This window comes from Halyomorpha halys, unplaced genomic scaffold (assembly GCF_000696795.3).
Source record: "Halyomorpha halys isolate HHAL.00 unplaced genomic scaffold, Hhal_1.1 Scaffold269.1, whole genome shotgun sequence".
Lineage (NCBI taxonomy): Eukaryota > Metazoa > Arthropoda > Insecta > Hemiptera > Pentatomidae > Halyomorpha > Halyomorpha halys.
Window position 1 is genome coordinate 1,257,869 of NW_027112099.1, and position 18,895 is coordinate 1,276,763.

The 18,895-nt window shown below is 29.9% G+C and overlaps 1 protein-coding gene across 4 annotated transcripts in view; it reads left to right on the top strand.

The window, feature by feature from the left end:
* The window catches only part of Hex-A (Hexokinase A), a 135,146-nt gene that overhangs the window by 71,815 nt on the left and 44,436 nt on the right, over nucleotides 1–18,895 (top strand). Inside the window, exon 1 of one of the 4 annotated variants that reach the window (XM_014420390.2) lies at nucleotides 3,099–3,367. The exons of 2 other annotated variants lie outside the window; for them this stretch is intronic. In XM_014420390.2, coding sequence (XP_014275876.1) covers nucleotides 3,359–3,367 — 9 coding nt within the window. In that variant the 5' untranslated portion in view covers nucleotides 3,099–3,358. Of the gene's footprint in view, nucleotides 1–3,098; nucleotides 3,368–18,895 lie in introns of those variants that run through there. One more of the 4 variants, XM_014420392.3, reaches the window with a different exon arrangement.

The following is an 18,895-nucleotide window of genomic DNA, read 5'->3' on the forward strand; positions in this document are numbered from 1 at the left end:
GTTTATAATAATAACCTTTATCTTAATCATTTTTTTGGATTAATTTATATTAGATGGCAACTGAATGATGAACAGAACATAAATAGAAGAACCCTTGGACGTCTATTGAAAATCTTAACCCATTTTCCTCATTTTTTTCCGAGTGTTTGGGAATTCTGTAAACAATGACGTTAACACAAGGAACTGAACAGTGTTCCACTGAATCACTTTTTGAATCAGGTACTACTAGCTAACAATTTTTAAGCTAAACAGTAAATCGTAAAAAAAAAAAAAAAAAAAAAAAAAAGAGATATATTAGTCTCGACAAATATGTATTTCATTGAGTTAAGCCTTCAGGTTCATAGAAAGAAGCATTTTTCATACTCCTTACGTATTAGGAGTCTGCCAACCATAGTCAGGGGGAATAAAAAATGGTGACTGTTGTAAAACGTTAAACAAAATAATTTTTCATTTGGAGCTCCATATCTTTAAAACTATCTTAAAGCTACCAAACTTAATATATCATTTAAAGGAGAGTAAATAAGCTAAAATATGAGCCTTAATAGAGCTCTTTATGATCAATAGTTCCGGTGATATAGTTTTTGTAAAAGCTACATTGACTGAAAATTCAGTGGTTATTGAATTTATTTTGGGAAAGCTATAGCTCAATCTCAAGAATAATTAGAAGTACAGATGTCTATTAGCACTCACATTAATGTTATTTTAATGCACTATATAGTAGTCCATGACGTTTATCTTCGTAGTAGTAGTTATATGACATTTGCACATGAATATGAAATTTTGCATAAACAACTAGAAATCAAAATTTTGAATTTTATTTTGGGAAAACTATATCACAGGAATAGATATAGTACTGATGTATATTAGCACTCAAATTAAAGTTAGTTGAAAGTACTATTAAGTAGTTTATGACTTGTATCTTCGTAGAAGTAGTAGTTTTCATGATATTTGCCAAATTAATTTTAAAAAATGTTGATCTCTAGTTGTTCGAATTTGATTTATGAAAAACTATATCTCTGGAACCATTAGACGTATAGATGTCTGCCAGCACTCCAGTTAAAAGTAGTGTAATGGAGTATAAAGTGACATTTATCTTAAATGTCTTAAAAAACATATTAGGTTTTTTAATTTTGAAGATTTATTTTAAAACAGCTGCCATTCTTTATTCACCCTAACTATGGTTAGCAGAACCATCAATTTTGACTAGTAATTAAAAAAAATTTCATTAAAATAATCATGAGATGGATTGAATTTTGCCCCCGGACTCAACACTTGACTAAGCGTTATCGACCATGAACTACACTATTTGGAACATGAAGCAAATTCTCGTGTGTTAGATTAACCAATTTAAGTTTATTCATTGTTTGCTTGTTCTATAGTATATTATTACAAAGATTATTAATCAGGCAGTTCTTTTTATGAACTATGTAATGTAATCTACGGCCTTGATTATATTACATGCTAGGCGTTGGCGAGAAGTATGCCCACCAAGCCTAGAGGTAAATAGCGCAAAATTACCCAGGAAACCATGTTAATTCTCAAATTGAGGTTTAGCTATTCTTCTATTCTTTATAGTTTATAATTATTTATTGCTATTCTTTACAATTTTGCCAGGGCTTGCTACGAATCTAAATGTTATTCACAGACTCACCCACCTTCATTTTACAGTATATAGGTAGTGAAATAGCCCATGGAAAACATACCTCGGTTAAGGCTAAATGTACTGCTTCATGGGACCCACTAGAATTTACTTTTCTGTTTTCTCCTGAACGGATGGGCCGATTTTGGATCTAGAGCATTTTGTGTTTTTGAGTATAGAAGTTACTGAAGGTTTAAAAAACACAAATCGAATAATAAGGAAAATATGATGCAAAAATATGAGTTAACGATAAATTTTTAAAAATGTGGCCTTTAGGCACTTGCTGAACCGTTCACTGAAACCAATGAGACATTCCGTGAAATTATAGCATTTATACAGCGATCGTAAAGAGAAAAACACGTTTGAGGTGGTTACCGACTGGAACAAGAGGGCAACTCAAGGCTGCTAAAACTAACTTTCTCATAGCAATACCTAAATTTAAGAACAGTCAAAGTAAATTTGTATTGTTATTCTGTTATTATTTATTTTTACACTAATATTTAAAATAATTTGTATTAATTTTTTTTTCTTAGGTACTATCTAATTAGTATTAATAATTAATATTAGTACTTCTTGAATCGTGAGAGTTTAGCCTGTTGTTTGCTTTTACTTTTTTAATAATTTTTATTTGATGTTATGATTCGTTTTTTTATTTCTCTAAATATGAGAAAAATAATCTAAAACAATATAATAATTACAATGATAAATTTAGCAAGGAAATCAAAATTTACCAAAAGAAAAAATGTTGTATTATCATTTCGGAATTCCACTTTTGTGTAAGTGAAAAAATGTATATAAAAAATGCGTGGAAATACATAGATCAAGCAGACAAACATTGCGGCTGTTGGATTATCAACGTCCAGAGAAGCTACAACTTCCTCTGGTCTAGCAATTACAAATCTCGCGGCTTTAATTCTAAATCGTATTTTTCTCTTTACGATCATCCTATGCAACCGAAAATGAATCTGTTGGCGCAGACTTGTTTTATTTGCTTGTGGCCAAGTGCCTATAAGTTCCCTTTTTTAAATTTGCGAATAATAAGAAAGATAATTTTTTTAATTCCCAAAATAATTACAACAAAAATGAATGAACCAATTTCAGTTACATCTATGGGGTTCTAGATGGTAAATCCGTTTACAGATGGGAAATTTATTTCTCCGTATTCAAATGAGAAGAAAAGTATATTTGTCCCGAAAGTGCTGCCATCTCTTGAAAAAAAACTTATTAAAATTCGGTATATTTAGCATCAAAGTGATCAATCAGCAACGAGAACCCTCGAAGTAAGTTACTTGATAGCTATATTGATAAATATACTTCATCTAGCGGAAAACAGCACTTTCCTCAGAGCGAACAGGTTTAGTATTACGACATGACAGCTTCCAGGAAACAGTCTGATAAGTTGAGGAATATGGATATAAATGGTTTTCCCCGGGGTCGTCCCCAGATTGCTATTGGATGTGAATCGTCCAGTCATTCTTTGCTAGCCCATAAGTAGTGTCTCTTTACATCCACTTTTGTCTTTTGTCATCGAGCATTTGGAAACGTTGGAATAGTTTTATATTATATTTAACGACCGTTTAGTGGTTGGTATTTTTAATTTAGAAGTAAACTACTGCGCTGAGTAACCCGTCATTGTTAATAAAGTGGGGAGCTGAATTTCATTAGTTCCTGTTGTGCACTAATCCCATCAGTTATCAACTATACATCGGTCAAAGTAACATGGAGTCGGTAAGTGCCTATCATTCTAACCTAGGCCGCTATTTATGCAAATATTTTTCTAACTGGTGCTGACAAAATTTATTTTTTATTCTTATATTACCTATATTTGTACTATATTCAGAAAGGTGTTGCGCAAAACATAATTACAATTATAATTAAAATTACGTTACTGTACTTTGAAATTAAAAGTTTGATTAGTAATTTCAACTAGTTGATGATCTGTCATTGTAGTAATGGTCCAAAATTACAATCATTAGTTGAACGTAAGTAATTAGTTTTTGCAATTACTTTTTCCGGACACTGAGTTCAGGGAGTTGAGAACATAATAACACCAATTTTTTTACAGTTCAGATTTTTGCTGAGCGACCCAACTGTTCAACCTAAAATATTTTATAAGTGACTTACTTTAAAATCCAAAATTTTATGTAAACATTGTTTTATTGTATGCAATAATTGGTTAATATTTCATCACTGATTTAAATTGTCATTGGTTTTTAGACTGTTTTAATATATCTAAAATTGTTAGCAGTGTTTATACCTCTTGATTGTTCAACCTAAAATATTTTAAAAGTAACATATTAGTATCTAAAATTTAAAAAAAAATTATTTTATTGAATTGTAATAAGTGGTTAAACTTTATCACTAAGACATGATTAATTTTCAGTTGAACATACTTAAATATACTTAATAATTGAAGATTTCAAAGTAAGCATTGTAATAAGTGCTTAAGATTTCGTCATTGCGAATTTGTTCAAGTGTGTACTTACTTTTTGAAATATTTCATATTGAACATCTGAGTACTATTAACCCTTTTACGATATTAGCAATCTTCAGAAACTTGTTGAACAGTAAATAGTAAAAGATTTTTGAAAATATAATTGTTTCAAATTAAATTTATTTGATTTTTTAAATAACGCAGTATTTGAAGAGCCATTAAACAGAAATATACTATAAACACAGTATCCAAAAATAAATGAAAAAGAAGATGGGTCAAGTTTTTATTAGAAGTGAAAATTTTCATTTTAACAACCTTAACATTTACTTTTTTCATTTCGAATTGAATAGAAGCCTATATATTAGGCAGAAACTATCGTAGAGTTTATAAGTCCTTTAACATGGATTTTGTTTGAATCAAAGAATTTTAAAACCAAAGAGTTGCATAGTTTAATGCAAACCTCTGTAAAATGCAAAGTAGGTGGTCTCATACGTACAAAATGAACATTTAAATAAAAACTTAACATTACAAAAATTGAGGAATACTTGTTTTGAAATCGCTTAGTATAGTATAAACAACTAAGGTTTGATTGACTAACGGTTTTTTTGTTTCCCTATCTTTTCCAAACTTAACCTGTCATTTGTACATAAAACATAAAACGAACAAAAATTTAGGCCCAATGTATTAATTTCATTTTAATTGCTCCTGGTCCAATATTCAATGCGAATGTAAATTAATGAATTTATATGTAAGAACATTTTAATATGTGCTATATTCAATAGAGACTTTTTTTGGAGTAGGGATAAAAATAGGAGAACTTAGTAATCTGATTCGAACTTTTTTTAAAATAATATAAAAATAAACATATTTTAACAATACTTTAGTGTACTTTTTGCACTTAAATGTGGCATATGATAGTGAATAATAAATTTTTTTTTTTTACAAAAATATTCTACTACAAAGTCTTCGATAGCATAAAAAAATAACATATTCAGTTTAGTTCTATTTTCTGGTAATAAAATTGTACTTTAATTTTCTTTTTATATAATGAATTTAGGATTAAAATTTCCATTACTGTAACTATTAAGAAACAGGGACAATAAACGGGGATTACACTATTACTTAAGATAAACGTAAAACATACTTATAATTATAAATAAAAATAAACTAATAAACTAATCAAAATAATACACCTGCCATAATATACGGTTTTTGATATTATATGAGTCATCTCCCTGAATATGAGTCATCTCAACTCATATTCCCCTGTTCAGAGTGTATAATTTATATCTACGTGGCTTTATTATTAACTTTATGTTAAATTTATTAACATGAAATTCTTTTCAAGGCCGTTATGTAGTGGTATGTAATACATTAAAAGCTTAAGATAAATCATAGTAGCCAACTACAGCTCGCACATTGATGTAGAAACGTTCAAAGGACTCAGTGGAAGTTGGAAATATAACTTTGGTTTAAAAATGGTTTTATTAAGATCACAGGCTAGCGAAAATTCTAAAGCGTAGAAGAAACCGTTTCATTTACTAAATAAGCGCTTTAAGTGGAATCAGGAGTAGGTTTTATCGTTTGAACATCGTTCTATGTAACTGTTAAAACATTAAGTTAAATAGTTAAAATTAGGGGTAACAGATTCGAAAACTAATTGCAGAGTAACTTTATCTCATTACTACTGCACATTTGACTCATTAATAGTCAAGTATATCATTGAGTAGTGGGTTCGTTTTTCGGTTCCTGGAAGGTTTCATCTGCAAGGATGTCTGGAACACAAAATGGAACCACTCAGTTTGAGGTGTTAAATTCAAATCAATAGGGGGGGGGGGCTCTAATAGACAGGGTGATGTACAACTGGAAGGAAAACGGAAGGTTTGTGTTTTTGAGGGCATAAGCAAAGTAAAGATAACCAACTCCCATGCTACCCTAGATAAATATGTAACAGATAGGTTAAGAAAACTTAAATCTGAGAAATATAATTTAATTTCAAATCTCCTAAAGTTGGTAGCTGATTCGACAGGTATCTGTCCCAACGACAAATAAGTAAATATATAATGAAAGTGACTTTAGGTTTCGTTTTTAAATTCTTTAGATTCATTTTGCTCAATATTACCGATTAGTCTGTATAAGATTACACTTTGGTTTATCAACAACCTACTAAAGTTTCTCAAGACAGCTAATTAAGTCCAGTCTAACATTATTTTAACTCTGACAGGGTACTCGCCCTAAGCACATCTGAGATTTCTCAACACCCTATTACAACAGCCATACATTTTACCGGTGGCACCGGTATCCTTTCATACCACATTAACCCCACTAATTCTCTTTAAATTCCTCTTTATGTCTGGATGAAAAGGATCGACAAATTAATTACCACCAATCATGCTAAAAATTATTAGTTCCAATCAAAAATGTTTAATATCCTATTAAAATTAAACTCTGTACCGCAACAACCCATAAAGCGATTCAGTACTTTGTAAAGAAGATCTGTTACTAGACCAACGGTTGTGCAAGGAGGTTGATATTCCATACGAAAACCAAGTCTATAGATCTATCTAAATATGCTATACGTTAATGACTAGAACTTGAACACGCTACCTACCATGGGTGTACCCAGTGGGGGCAGGAGGGGGCAGCTGCCCCCTCTAAAGGTGAAGAAACTATTAACTTAATAAAAAATAATTTTTTTTTTCAAGCAAATATTAATTTTAATAACTAATAAAGCACTACGACAATTATCATTATATATAAAATTAATTTATATATAAATATAATTTTGGTTTCATTCTGTTTTCTGTGGTGAAATGTCACAACATGATTGACTATGGCTTGCCGCCCTATAGTGGATACGCCTACGTACTACCGATCCGTTCTCTTAAAAATTTTCTCTATACCTATAAAATAAAAAAATATTATAAAACTTATTATACGTAATCAATCTGTTTTTAATATTTATTTTTTCCCTCCAATGACTTGAAAATTCGAAATAGCGTCTTAAGCGAATGTTACTTCTTAAGAGACTTCTAGGGATTGATTTAATCAAATCCCACTAACCCTACACCATCACGGGGCCTAGATATAACAAAAATAAATAATAGACCTCTTAAGTAATATACTCCTGTTCTATTTATTTTTATAGTTCAAAATATTTTATACAACCTCTATAAATTGATTTATTACTAACCAGGAAATCATAGCATAAACAGATTATGAGAATAGCGTCACCGCAGTATTGAATAAATAAAATAAACTTTCCTATTATTCTATTAGAAAAAAGTTTCTAATCTTTTCCGGTTAATTGAGCCTGTTCTCATAAGGTATATTGCCTACCTCTGAGGTTATTTTTTTTTTTAACCTAATCCTAATAGTATATTTCTAGATATACTGTTTTGATTCTATAGAAATATTACATCGAGGTGTACTAAACATAGTAAACAAACTATACTAAACATAGTATTCATTATTTAACACTTTGAAAGACAAAATAAATTAATTTCAGTCAATTTATTTTAGGCAATTCAAGTAATAACCTGCCACCGTTTCTCTGTGAATTGAACATGGGAAATTTCGTCCAAGTTCCCTCATATTGAACGGAGAGTTTGCGCAATTCCTTCAAGCCTACGTGTTGGCCACCACGTGCGTTCCCCAACCCTCCTGTATAGCTATTCATCTCAATTCATGAATGAAATGTATTTCACAATTGTTTAGGTATATTAGTCATCGAATGTCCTTATTGTTACGGCTCGGATGTTAATAACTTATAATTTATTGGTATGTAAAACGGAGTGCGACTGGTGGCGACCTTGGATGGCATTGTAATTTGAAAAAAAAAAAAAAAAGAAGAAGAAGAAGATAATTCCAGGAAGCTATTGAAATTGCTAATTCAAATTTTTAATAACAGTTAATTTTTGCTCAAATCTTATTAAAATTCCCACATAAATATTAATTGAAGATTGAACATAAAAAGATCGCCCAAGTTCCTAGAAAGATCTTTTATTTTAACCTGGGAATCGAGCTAAAAGCTGACAACCTAAAAACCTCGATCATATAGCTAAGATTGGTCATGGAATTTACGCAGCATCGGGTAAAAATAATTGCTATTACATTCGACTGTAATTAGTAACTGCAAATACTTTGGTTCATCTAGAAATCGTAATTTCGATGCTAATTAAATTTTCAGTGCTAATAAAATGATTGAAATTACTTAATATATTTGTAATTTAATCTTTAAGGATCCTAATTACAGTAATTGAAAATTGTTACAGTTATTGTAATTGTAATATAAATTACTGAATTTATGAAACTTTTTAGGTTGTTCGCAATATTATTTAACTTATTTTTCAAGTTTAAATCAATTATTTTTTTTGGTACTCAGTCCATTATTGATGCTCAATCAATATTGAGTATTGATTATCAAAATTTGATTAAAAAAACTAAAATTGGTATGATTTCATGAATAATAATTGAAATACAAAAATAGCAACCAATATCTAGAGTTAATTACCCAGCAATTAGCTATTGCAATCAAATAGGATTGCAAAAGGAATAGTTGATGACATTTTAATAGAAAATACCGCTATGGAATACAGTGTTCATTTTTGATAATTTAATTTTTATAGTTTTGTAATTTGGAAAATCTGAGACATAAGTGTTTGATCTTATTCCTAATATTTTTTCTTTATGTTCTTTAAATAGGGGTAGATCTATAGCCAATGAACAATTAGCCCTCAAAAGTCATTGGTGTGTTATCTAGTTATCATGAAGGGTTTCAGTTCTAGGTTTAAATATTAATGTTCAAGCATTTATCATAATTTATTGATATTTGTAAAAATATTGACTTATTTCATGATAACAACGTTTTTGTTAACTTGAAAGTCATTGGTGTGTTATCTAGTTATCATGAAGGGTTTCAGTTCTAGGTTTAAATGTTAATGTTCAAGCATTTATCATAATTTATTGATATTTGTAAAAAGATTGACTTATTTCATGATAACAACGTTTTTGTTAACTTCCTATCTAAGATTTAAATCATAAAGTGCGTCAATAATCTTTGAATGAAGAAGACAGTGTCGAAAGCCTTCTCATTATCTAATGGAATATCAACGTCTAAAGTCTCACATTCTTGTAATGAAACTTTATAGTGTTATCGAAATGATGCCTAGCTCTACCGGCATGATCTTCTGATGATCGGTGATCTTCTGATCTTCTTTATATAATATAATATAATGTAAATCGATTTTTTTTTAAGAGCATTTAATCAGTCTTTTTAAACATCTCGTTAGCGAAGACTATCGTTGACAGGATCATAGATAGTTGAGGAACAATTGATTTCTTTCGTATCGCTAATCGCTGAATGAAGAAACCAGAAAGTGTCGAAAGCCTTTTTATAATCAAGTGTCATATCAACGGTTATTTGCACATTATTTAATCTATGTTAAGATTTTCGTAATGGTAATTTTTCGAGTAGCTATTATCGAAAAGAGTCCTCTTCAAATTAGGCCTGATGATATTTAATTCTATTTCAAACATTATTAAATTTCGTGAACGTACATTTAAACTAAATTAATTCTGAAAGCCATTATGCGTTAAGTTTCGCATCACTTAATAAAATGGCTGATTTTTTGTATGCATTGGGTCGGTAGATACCTGCTGAATGAAATGAGTCATAGATCATTCAAATCTCATAAATTTTTCGTGTGGATCGGTAATGAAAATGAAATCAATGTTGCCAGACCGAATTCGAACCTTTTGGCCAGAAATTATCCAGTGGTGCTTTGACACGTTCATCTTACACACACCTTTTACAAATATCATCAAATAAACAATCAAAACACTTTAAAATATATATACATATGGATCCTATTAATAGAAACTCCTTTAACAATATACTTATTTTTTTATATAATTATATAACATTTTCTCCTAGGGAATAACTCTATAAAAATATAACTTATCTGAAAACACATCAACAATTTCTGATTTTTTTATCGTTAAAAGGATTACATTTTTTGTTTTTAATGGTATATTATAAATTACAAAAATGAGCGCCTAATAACAATAATATAAATTTACTAAAAATCAGCTACAACTCAGAATGCTATTAACAAAATAATCCAAAGTTATTTTAATAAGAACGATTATATTATTATGCTTGCCTAGTATAGAAATGTTTTTGAATAAATTTATCCAATCAAGTCTCTATCATTTGAAAATCTAGAAATGAAATAATACAACATGCTGATGTCATTTGTTGTTTGTGGTTTCAATAATCAATCTTACTAACATTTTCCATTCCTTGGAAAATTCTTGTCCTCAAATTATTATTATTATTAAGTGTTTTTCATTCTTTTTTCTATTAGACATTTTACAAACTCCTTCAGGATTAATTTTAGTGATTGTATTATTTATTGATATCTTTTTCCAATCTTTTATTTATTGACATTTTTTGTAGCTTTTATTCATTGACATTTATTGTCAATATTTTATTTATACACATGTGTAACAATAAACAATGCATTTTAATTATTATTAATTATAATTGTTATTTTATTATTATTAGTTATCGCAAACAGCAACAAGCACTTTATTTAATCTAGAACATTTTCATGGGTAATCGTAATAAATGATCGTTGCAGTTCCTCGCCATTATTGGTGCCTCACCTTATAGATTTTTCCACCACTCTTAGGTAAAATAAAAATCACTAAAACACTTAGTATTTCGTTGCAGATTTCAAACTGATAAGTTTAACTTTTTTTTTAAAATTGTATAATTTTGGAAGCTAGAAAATGAGAAAGGAACGCCTAACGATTATCTATCCAAACCATAAACCGGTTCCTGCCTTAAACGGACTTTTATCTGGGTCCGTATTTGTTTTATGTTCCAATGGTGAATATATTGCTATATTTTTGTGCTCAAGACTGACGATTTTTCTTTGAATTAATTATCATGCACTAAAATATTTAATTTTTAGTTTTCAAAGAGTATTTAATTGGTTTCCACCTCACTGTGCACGATTTAGTAGCCGAGATGCGATAGTATCTGGTTTGAAGAACTGTTTTCTACACGAGTGGTATTGTTTAACTGAACTTTCTCTCATTACCAATATATTGAAAATATTCCAAAAATGGGTACATTAATGTCATATTCATAAGCATAATTTATTGAAAACAACCTTGTTGATAACTAAAATGAATAAATTAATAAATAACTGGAGAAAAATTCTGATAATGAACAGCCGGCATCTGTGTCTAGTGATGACCTTCGGATCAAGAAAAAAAAAACCTAGACTCTAAAAAGAATATGACCTTGTCCTTAAACTCGTGAGCAACTTTTAAATGACTAATAAATTTAAACTGGTGGTTTGCTTATTTTCACTCTGGAACTGGTTTTTCGTTCAGTTGGGACTATCTTGATGAACACTTCAGTCGGTGCCTGTTACAAGGAACAATTGTAAAAAACATATAGACTTCACTGACATTTTTCTAAAAAACTAACTTCTGAGAATATGTGATATAATTTTAAGAAAACTAGTTGATTTTATTGAGGATTGTTTAGTGAATGTGACATTTAGATATTGATTTTGAGGAAAAATAGAATTACTTTACTGTGTTCTTATTTAAACTAGAGATAAAGTACGATAATTAATTATGTTTTATCAGTATAATACTGTTACGATTTTAAAATAGGCTGTTCATCGAAAAACTATGTACTAGAATGCGAAAGCATAATAAGCACCATTCGTTTTTTACGATTAATATCAAACAATCCTCCGTAGGAGGCAATAGAGTCTGGAAACAGTCTAATAGGAATGAATTCTTTCAGGAATAGGTTGATAATACATATCCATCCATTTATCATAGTTTGTCCAGTATTTTAATGTTGTAAATTTTTTGTTTATATATTTAGTCAAGCTTCCTAAATACTCTAAATATTTTTTTTTTTTTATAACTGTAAATTGTATTAATATATGAAGGGGGAAAGTATATCCTACTGATTAACGTGTTAATCAAAGTCAATCCCCAGGCCGGAATCGGACCGGTGCCCCTGCAGTTACAAGGTTTCAAAGGTGATGCCTTAACTCTCTCGGCTACCGTTGCCTGTGGACACCAACTAAAGTAAGAAAGATGGGTCATCCTGCAGGTTACCAAACTATTCGTGCCTGATTGGGAAGTTCGATATTTATAAGATGGGCTTCTCACGACAAAGAAGTTAAACCTCAAAGGCGGGATTCGAACCGGCACGGAATCTGACTCGAGAATGCCGCCACAACAGGCTTAACGAATAACTGAGACAAAAATAAATGGAAAATATCTTGCTAAAGGACAAATAGGTTTTACTTCTTTTTCTTCCTGAGCCGATATCAAAATGTCAGAGCGTCCTTGGAGAAAGGACATTCCGTTCCTCTGGAGGAAAACATATATAAACACACACACACACACACACAAACCAAGGAGGAAAACACAAGTTCAATAGCCATCCTTCTGGGAAGGTGTGCAGAAACTGGTTTCAGAAGCCTGATGTAATTACTTAGTTTTTTTGCATCATCATAATAGGCTAATATTCGTGATACAGGCAACCGTCAATAACTATACAGATGCCCTCAGAAAATTAAAGTAAAAAACAATCAGATGATGTGTGTAATGTATTTATTACGATGCAATCAATATAATAAATTAATAAACCAGTCGATTTTTTATTATACATTACATTTTGTATTGATGACTCTTTTAATTGAATTTGAACAATCTCAGTTTCTCAGCTAATGACCTAAACCATATTACTTTCTAGCAAAGTTGGGAAAAAATTGGCTTTAGTTGAAACTAATAGTTAAATTGTCATTGATGCGATATTTATTTATCAATGGTTCATTCACGAATAAGGTATCATCCGTGGTAATTTTAGCTATTTGTTACAACTATAGCTAATTTTTGCCCCTCTCTGCTTTCTAGGTTAGGGGTTTTATTTTTAAAACATATTACTTTCATCTAAAATTTATAATGCTGACAAAGCTTTCTACATTTTTTCTAGCAAGTTCTATCGCTACCACCAATATATTATGTCCATTGCTAATGGATATCATTTTATACAATTGATAATTTTGAATGATAGGAAACATTAAATTTATGAAAGATGAAAAATTATAATAGTTAAAATAAGCGATAAAATTCCAAGCAAATAAGGGTCAAGTAAAATAAAAAATAAATGGAAACAAAAGAAAAAAATCAACACAACATTGTTAAGGAAACTTTATGTTGGTCATGTTCTTTGAGAAGTTTTGATTTTTGATGGTTATTTGAACATTTTATTTTATATATTGTAGTTATACATTTTTTTAAGTACCAGGGTCATTATCAGAGAAATGGGAAGTTTGGGATCCAAGTTTTCATAAATATAAAAGTATATCAATCAAACTGAAAAATACTGCAGATGCTCTCTAGAACATTTATATTGAAATTCGTAATCCATCCGGATATTAGCTATTTAATTTATAACGAAAATAAACAAAAAAATAAATAAGCGGAGAATAAAAAAAAATCACCAAATTAAATAAATTTTTTAAAAATTGTGAAAAATATAGTTTTTATTTATATTTATATAGTTGTTTTTTTAACAAACAATTCTTTAGTAACTTACATTTTCGTCATAATATCGTAGTCATATCTAAAAATAAGGATAATCATGATTGTGCGTACATGCAACTGGAGAAGTAGTTGTAATTTTTCCATAGATGAGACCTTGAAGTTGTGGACCTCATGCCTGAAATGGGTAGTGGCTCATGACCAATTGACGGATTCAACACGTGAAACATTTCACCACTATAAGAAAAATTTCACTTTTAAATGGACTTCCATACTATAATTTACATAATCTCAAGAAGATCATTGAAAAATCATAAATGGAACCCTACAAATGTTCTGAACATTGCATCTGCTACTTTTTGTGTGAATGGCCCATATGCTGGGCCAATAATATATTCGACACCAATCCATAACATTCTTATAAAATGTTCATTTTTTTTTTTATTTATTTAATACCAGATCGGCCTGGTGGGCTTTACATAGTAGATATAATCGTTACATTTTATTTTTTTTTTTTTCAACAGTTGATTATGGGGAGGTACAAAAGACAGCCCTAACTATATACAAAGTTATAATTAAAAGAAAATAACATAATATAATAAAATAAATAGATAAAAATAATCCTTCTTAATAAATGAGAAAAGTAAAATTAACAACAAAAAATAAAGAACTGTTCAACTTATTCATTTGGACAGCCCTGCAAAGTGGGGCGAAACGTTGGAAAATAAATAGTTCTAAACTATTTTTGTTTCACTTTTGACCGCAACCCTGACCATTTTCCTACATAAAAAATAAAGACATTTGTAGACCTAACAAAACAAACAATTGCCCTCTAATGGTAAAAAAACAAGTTAATTTGAAAAAAAAAATAGTAATAATAAGTAAAATAAGTAGTGTGAATAATAGAATTAATAAATCTAGAATTTATAACAGGATGTCCTGCAGAAGCCTGTGCTTCAGCATTCGAGTTGAGGTTGGGTTTCCCAAGTTGTAGGTCACTGCTTCTTTAACTGTTGGCAACTGGTAGTGGAACTTTTTTTGGTGTAACCCTCTATTGACTCCATTTGTAATTACCTATGCAATCAGCTATTTCTTATGAATCAAGGAGCATCCACTGCGCTTCGTAGGACTATATTTTGAAAAGATTGTTTTTATTCCTTTTCGTAAAGGTGCCGCTCCCTAGACTTCACAGCCGTACATCAGCAGTGGCCTACGCAAGGTTAGCAATGCTATATCCTGCATGGATGGCGGGCGTCGAAGAGTACAAATTTTATATTTTTCAATGTTCAGACTAATCATCTATTTAGTGAAATATTGTTCTAGACCATTAAGGTGACTTGCAAATTGTTTCTAGCGATTATTATGCCATCATGTTGACAGAACACTGCTGTATCGTCAGCGAACGTCGTGAAGGTAGAAGTTGAAAAGAATGGGAGAAAGGACTGAACCTTGTGGAGTACCGGCATGGATTTGTCTGAGCGTAGAATTTTTGTTACTTATTCTGACAGAAAATTTTCTACCGTTGAGGAATAAGTTCAGAATATTGTATAAGTATTTTAGAGTGTCTACTTTCTTTAGTTTATAAAGGAGGCCTTGATACCAGACCTTATCGAACGCGTGTTTGAAATCCAAGTAGCTACCAGGGTGTGTCTTTTCTTTTTGAATCTGTTAATTATTAATTGCGATAAAATATTCATTAACATGTATATAAGGAGTAATAATTATTTCTCAAAAATAACAATTTACGAGTATTACACATTTCCCACTCCTTGTGAGATGTGGTCATTTAAGAAAAGAACAATATCATACGTTTTTTGGTTTTCAAAATAAATAATTCCGTAACGTTTGGTGGGAAGAAAAATTACTCCACTGGAGAATCCGTACAGCTGAGAATTTCATCAGTGCCTGACCTGTGAAATAAATTTCGTGTTCGTAAGACTCTATCGCAATATTCAGAGTGAATCACGTTAAAAACATTATTGCGTGGGCTGTCATTTTGGACAAAACAATCGCTGACGTCAAGACAAACACTACGTTCGCTCTTGTCTCTTTACTCTAATGTAATATTCCACTTACCTCTTGAATATTTTTAAATTCTTGGGCAATATACATTTCAGATAATAAGCGTCTCGGCGTAAAATGTCTTGTCATCAGCATTGATTCTCTATACTCCACCCTCATTACTTTTCTTTAATTGATTTCGTAAGAGATACATTTTTCGCAATTGAGACCTTCAAGGCAGGCTCGATTAAATTTTAAAAAACAATAAATAAGTATATAATGGGTAAATAACTGCGTCATATTCTGATAAAAACATTTTAATGATTTTCTTTAAAATCAATAATAACTGAAATCAGAATAATATGTTACGCTTCAAAATATGTTATCAAGAAGTTGTATCAATCTGTTTGTTTCCCAATTATGATAATAATTTTACAATTCACCGTTTCATGTTATTACGAAGCACCCAGAAATGACAAAGGCTGTAATCAAATCATGAAAATATAAACGGGCAAAATTGTGGTAAAAAAAAAATGCTACTACTAGTTTGAACAACAGATTATATTTTTGGGGTAAAGCAATAAAATAAGTTAACCAATAGTTGTTAGCTACAACTTTAAAATTTTCTAATTTCCTAGAATTTGACAACACAATAAAATAGCTAAAAGAAGAACAGCATATGGCCTACTTATTAATAAGACGAGTAGAAAACCCTAGGATTAACCCTCCAACGAAGGGTGGATTAAAAATACAGGTTTTTGGTTGGTACTAATTTTCACGAAGACGCAGTTTTTTTTTTTTAGTTGGTATCTTTTTGACATACTCCAAGTCTAGAAAAATTAAGCGGCAAAAATTCTTGAATTTATTTTTAAAAATCTTTATATAGTGTTAATATTTAATGTCGTATAATATTCATGGTATAAATATTATACTATAGGCTTTTTAAAAATAAGAATAAATAATAAAAAGGTTACTTAAAAACTGAAAATCCTAAAATTTATTTGTTAATATCATTAAAAGCATCTACCGTCTAATAAAAATTAATAAGAATTTTTTTAGAGTAGTGTAAATTTCCTGAAAGTTGATTTTTACGTTTAATGGTTTCCAAGAAATCAGCATTTTATTAATTTATTTAGGGAAAGTTTATGCTTGCTTCCATTGCTATACTAACAGGCATAAATATGTCCATTACTAATTACTAACTAATAATTCCTAAGATAGAGTTTTTAAAAAAATTTCTTTTCAAATTAACACAAAATCAACATTTCGTGAAATTATTTTATCAAATACTTCAGTGACTATTAGACGTATAGACGTCTATAAGCACCTTGATTGAAGCTAGGTAAATGCAACATAAATATAACTGTATATATTTTGGCGAATGCCCAAAATAAATTCATAAAATTTTAATTTCTGGTTATTTGGAAAACAAAAATGTTTAAACTGCAGCTTTAAAAAAGGGTTATATTAACTAGTATGGTGCGTTATAATGGTATTGAGCCCTGAATAAAAAAATGAGTGAAAATTTTAGCCTTTTCAGTTTTTCGGCCACCATTTTATTTTATTTTTTTCTTCTTTTATGGAATTATCTATAAATTTATACTATGTAAGTTCAAGATGGCGTAAAAAAAAACATTTTGCACGCTAATATTTTTCATACTTTTATTATGTAAAAAATCGTCAAAGCGTGGAAATCATCTATTATCTTATAATCGTATCTTCTCTACTATAGATGGACTAAGTGGCTGCTTAGAGCCTAGTAGCTAGGCTAGCAAAAGGCCCCCAAAAAAGTCCATAAAATAATTAGACAAAGCTGAAACAAAAAAAAGTTAATTGTTTTCCCTAATTAAAACTTTTTTACTAAGTATCTAAATTTTCTTCTGGAACTTCTTGTGGGCCGAAATTCTTATCGAGTATCACCTCTTCACAATCTTAATCTTAAACCGCCCCTAATAAAAAATAAAATTAATTTTCTCTTTATAATGGTTGAAATAAAAAAGGGCATAGAGTCCAATCGGTACAAATACCTTTCTGTAAATTTTATAATAAGGTATTCCCTTACTAATTAATTTTTTGAATGAAATTTTGGGATCAATTTTTGTACTAGACCAGTTTTATGGCGGATAAACAACAAGAACAGTAATTTTGGTTTAAAAAATAAGATTTTTTTTCTGATTATCAATGAATGCATTTTATAAAAATGGAACCTATATTTTTTTAAAAACTTGTGATGTATAATATGGCCTTGAGAAAGAACGACTGACACGCCGAAGGGACCTGATGTACCACTAAGTAATAATACCCTTTTTAAATTTATTGGTATATTTCCTTTTCTGACGTTCAAACTACCGTCAATTCAGACCTCGATACCGAAAGTACCGAATCAGGTTTGCAACGCAAATCTTCAGAAGGCCAGATTTAGCTTCACGCCTAGATGGAATGCACATATTTTCACAACCATGATTTCCGTGAAGATTATTTCGTCTATCATTTTAGTACAAGAGCCCAAGAGGAGAAAAGAGTTATTTCACCCCAATTTTTTATTACTCTAACGAAAACTGTGTATAATTAGTAGTAAAAATTGATGAGTCTGCCAAGTATAGGTAGAGGGAATAAAAAATGGCGGCTGGTTCAAAACGTTAAAAATAATTAATTTTTTATTCAGAGCTCCATATCTTTAAAACTACCAACAACACTAGAAAATCTAAGAGATAATTATTTAAAGAAGAGTATATTTGCTGAAATATTAGCCCTAAAAGAGCTATTTACGTCCAATAGTTCTCGAGATATAGCTTTTCAAAAACCAACATTTCATACAAATGTTGTATGGAACGTACTCAAAGATCAGTAGTTAGTGAATTTATTTTGAAAAATCTATATCTCAGGGACTATGTGACGTACAGATGTCTATTAGCACTAAAATTAAAACTAGTTTAATGAGCTATAAAGTAGTTTATTAGTAGTGTATAATGACATTTATTTTTGTAGTAGTAGTTTTTATGAAATTTACTAAAATAAATTGATTTATAGTTGTTCGGACAAATTTTCATTTGCCAAATTTATATTCATATGTGAATATCAGAAAAACTACTACCCCTACGAAGATACGTGTCATAAACTATCGTTTATTTTCAGTGTTGGCTGGCATATGTGCGTCGTATGGGTCTAGAGATATATTTTTTTCAAAAATCCAACATTTTATACGAACAACTAGAAATTAACATTTTGTGAGT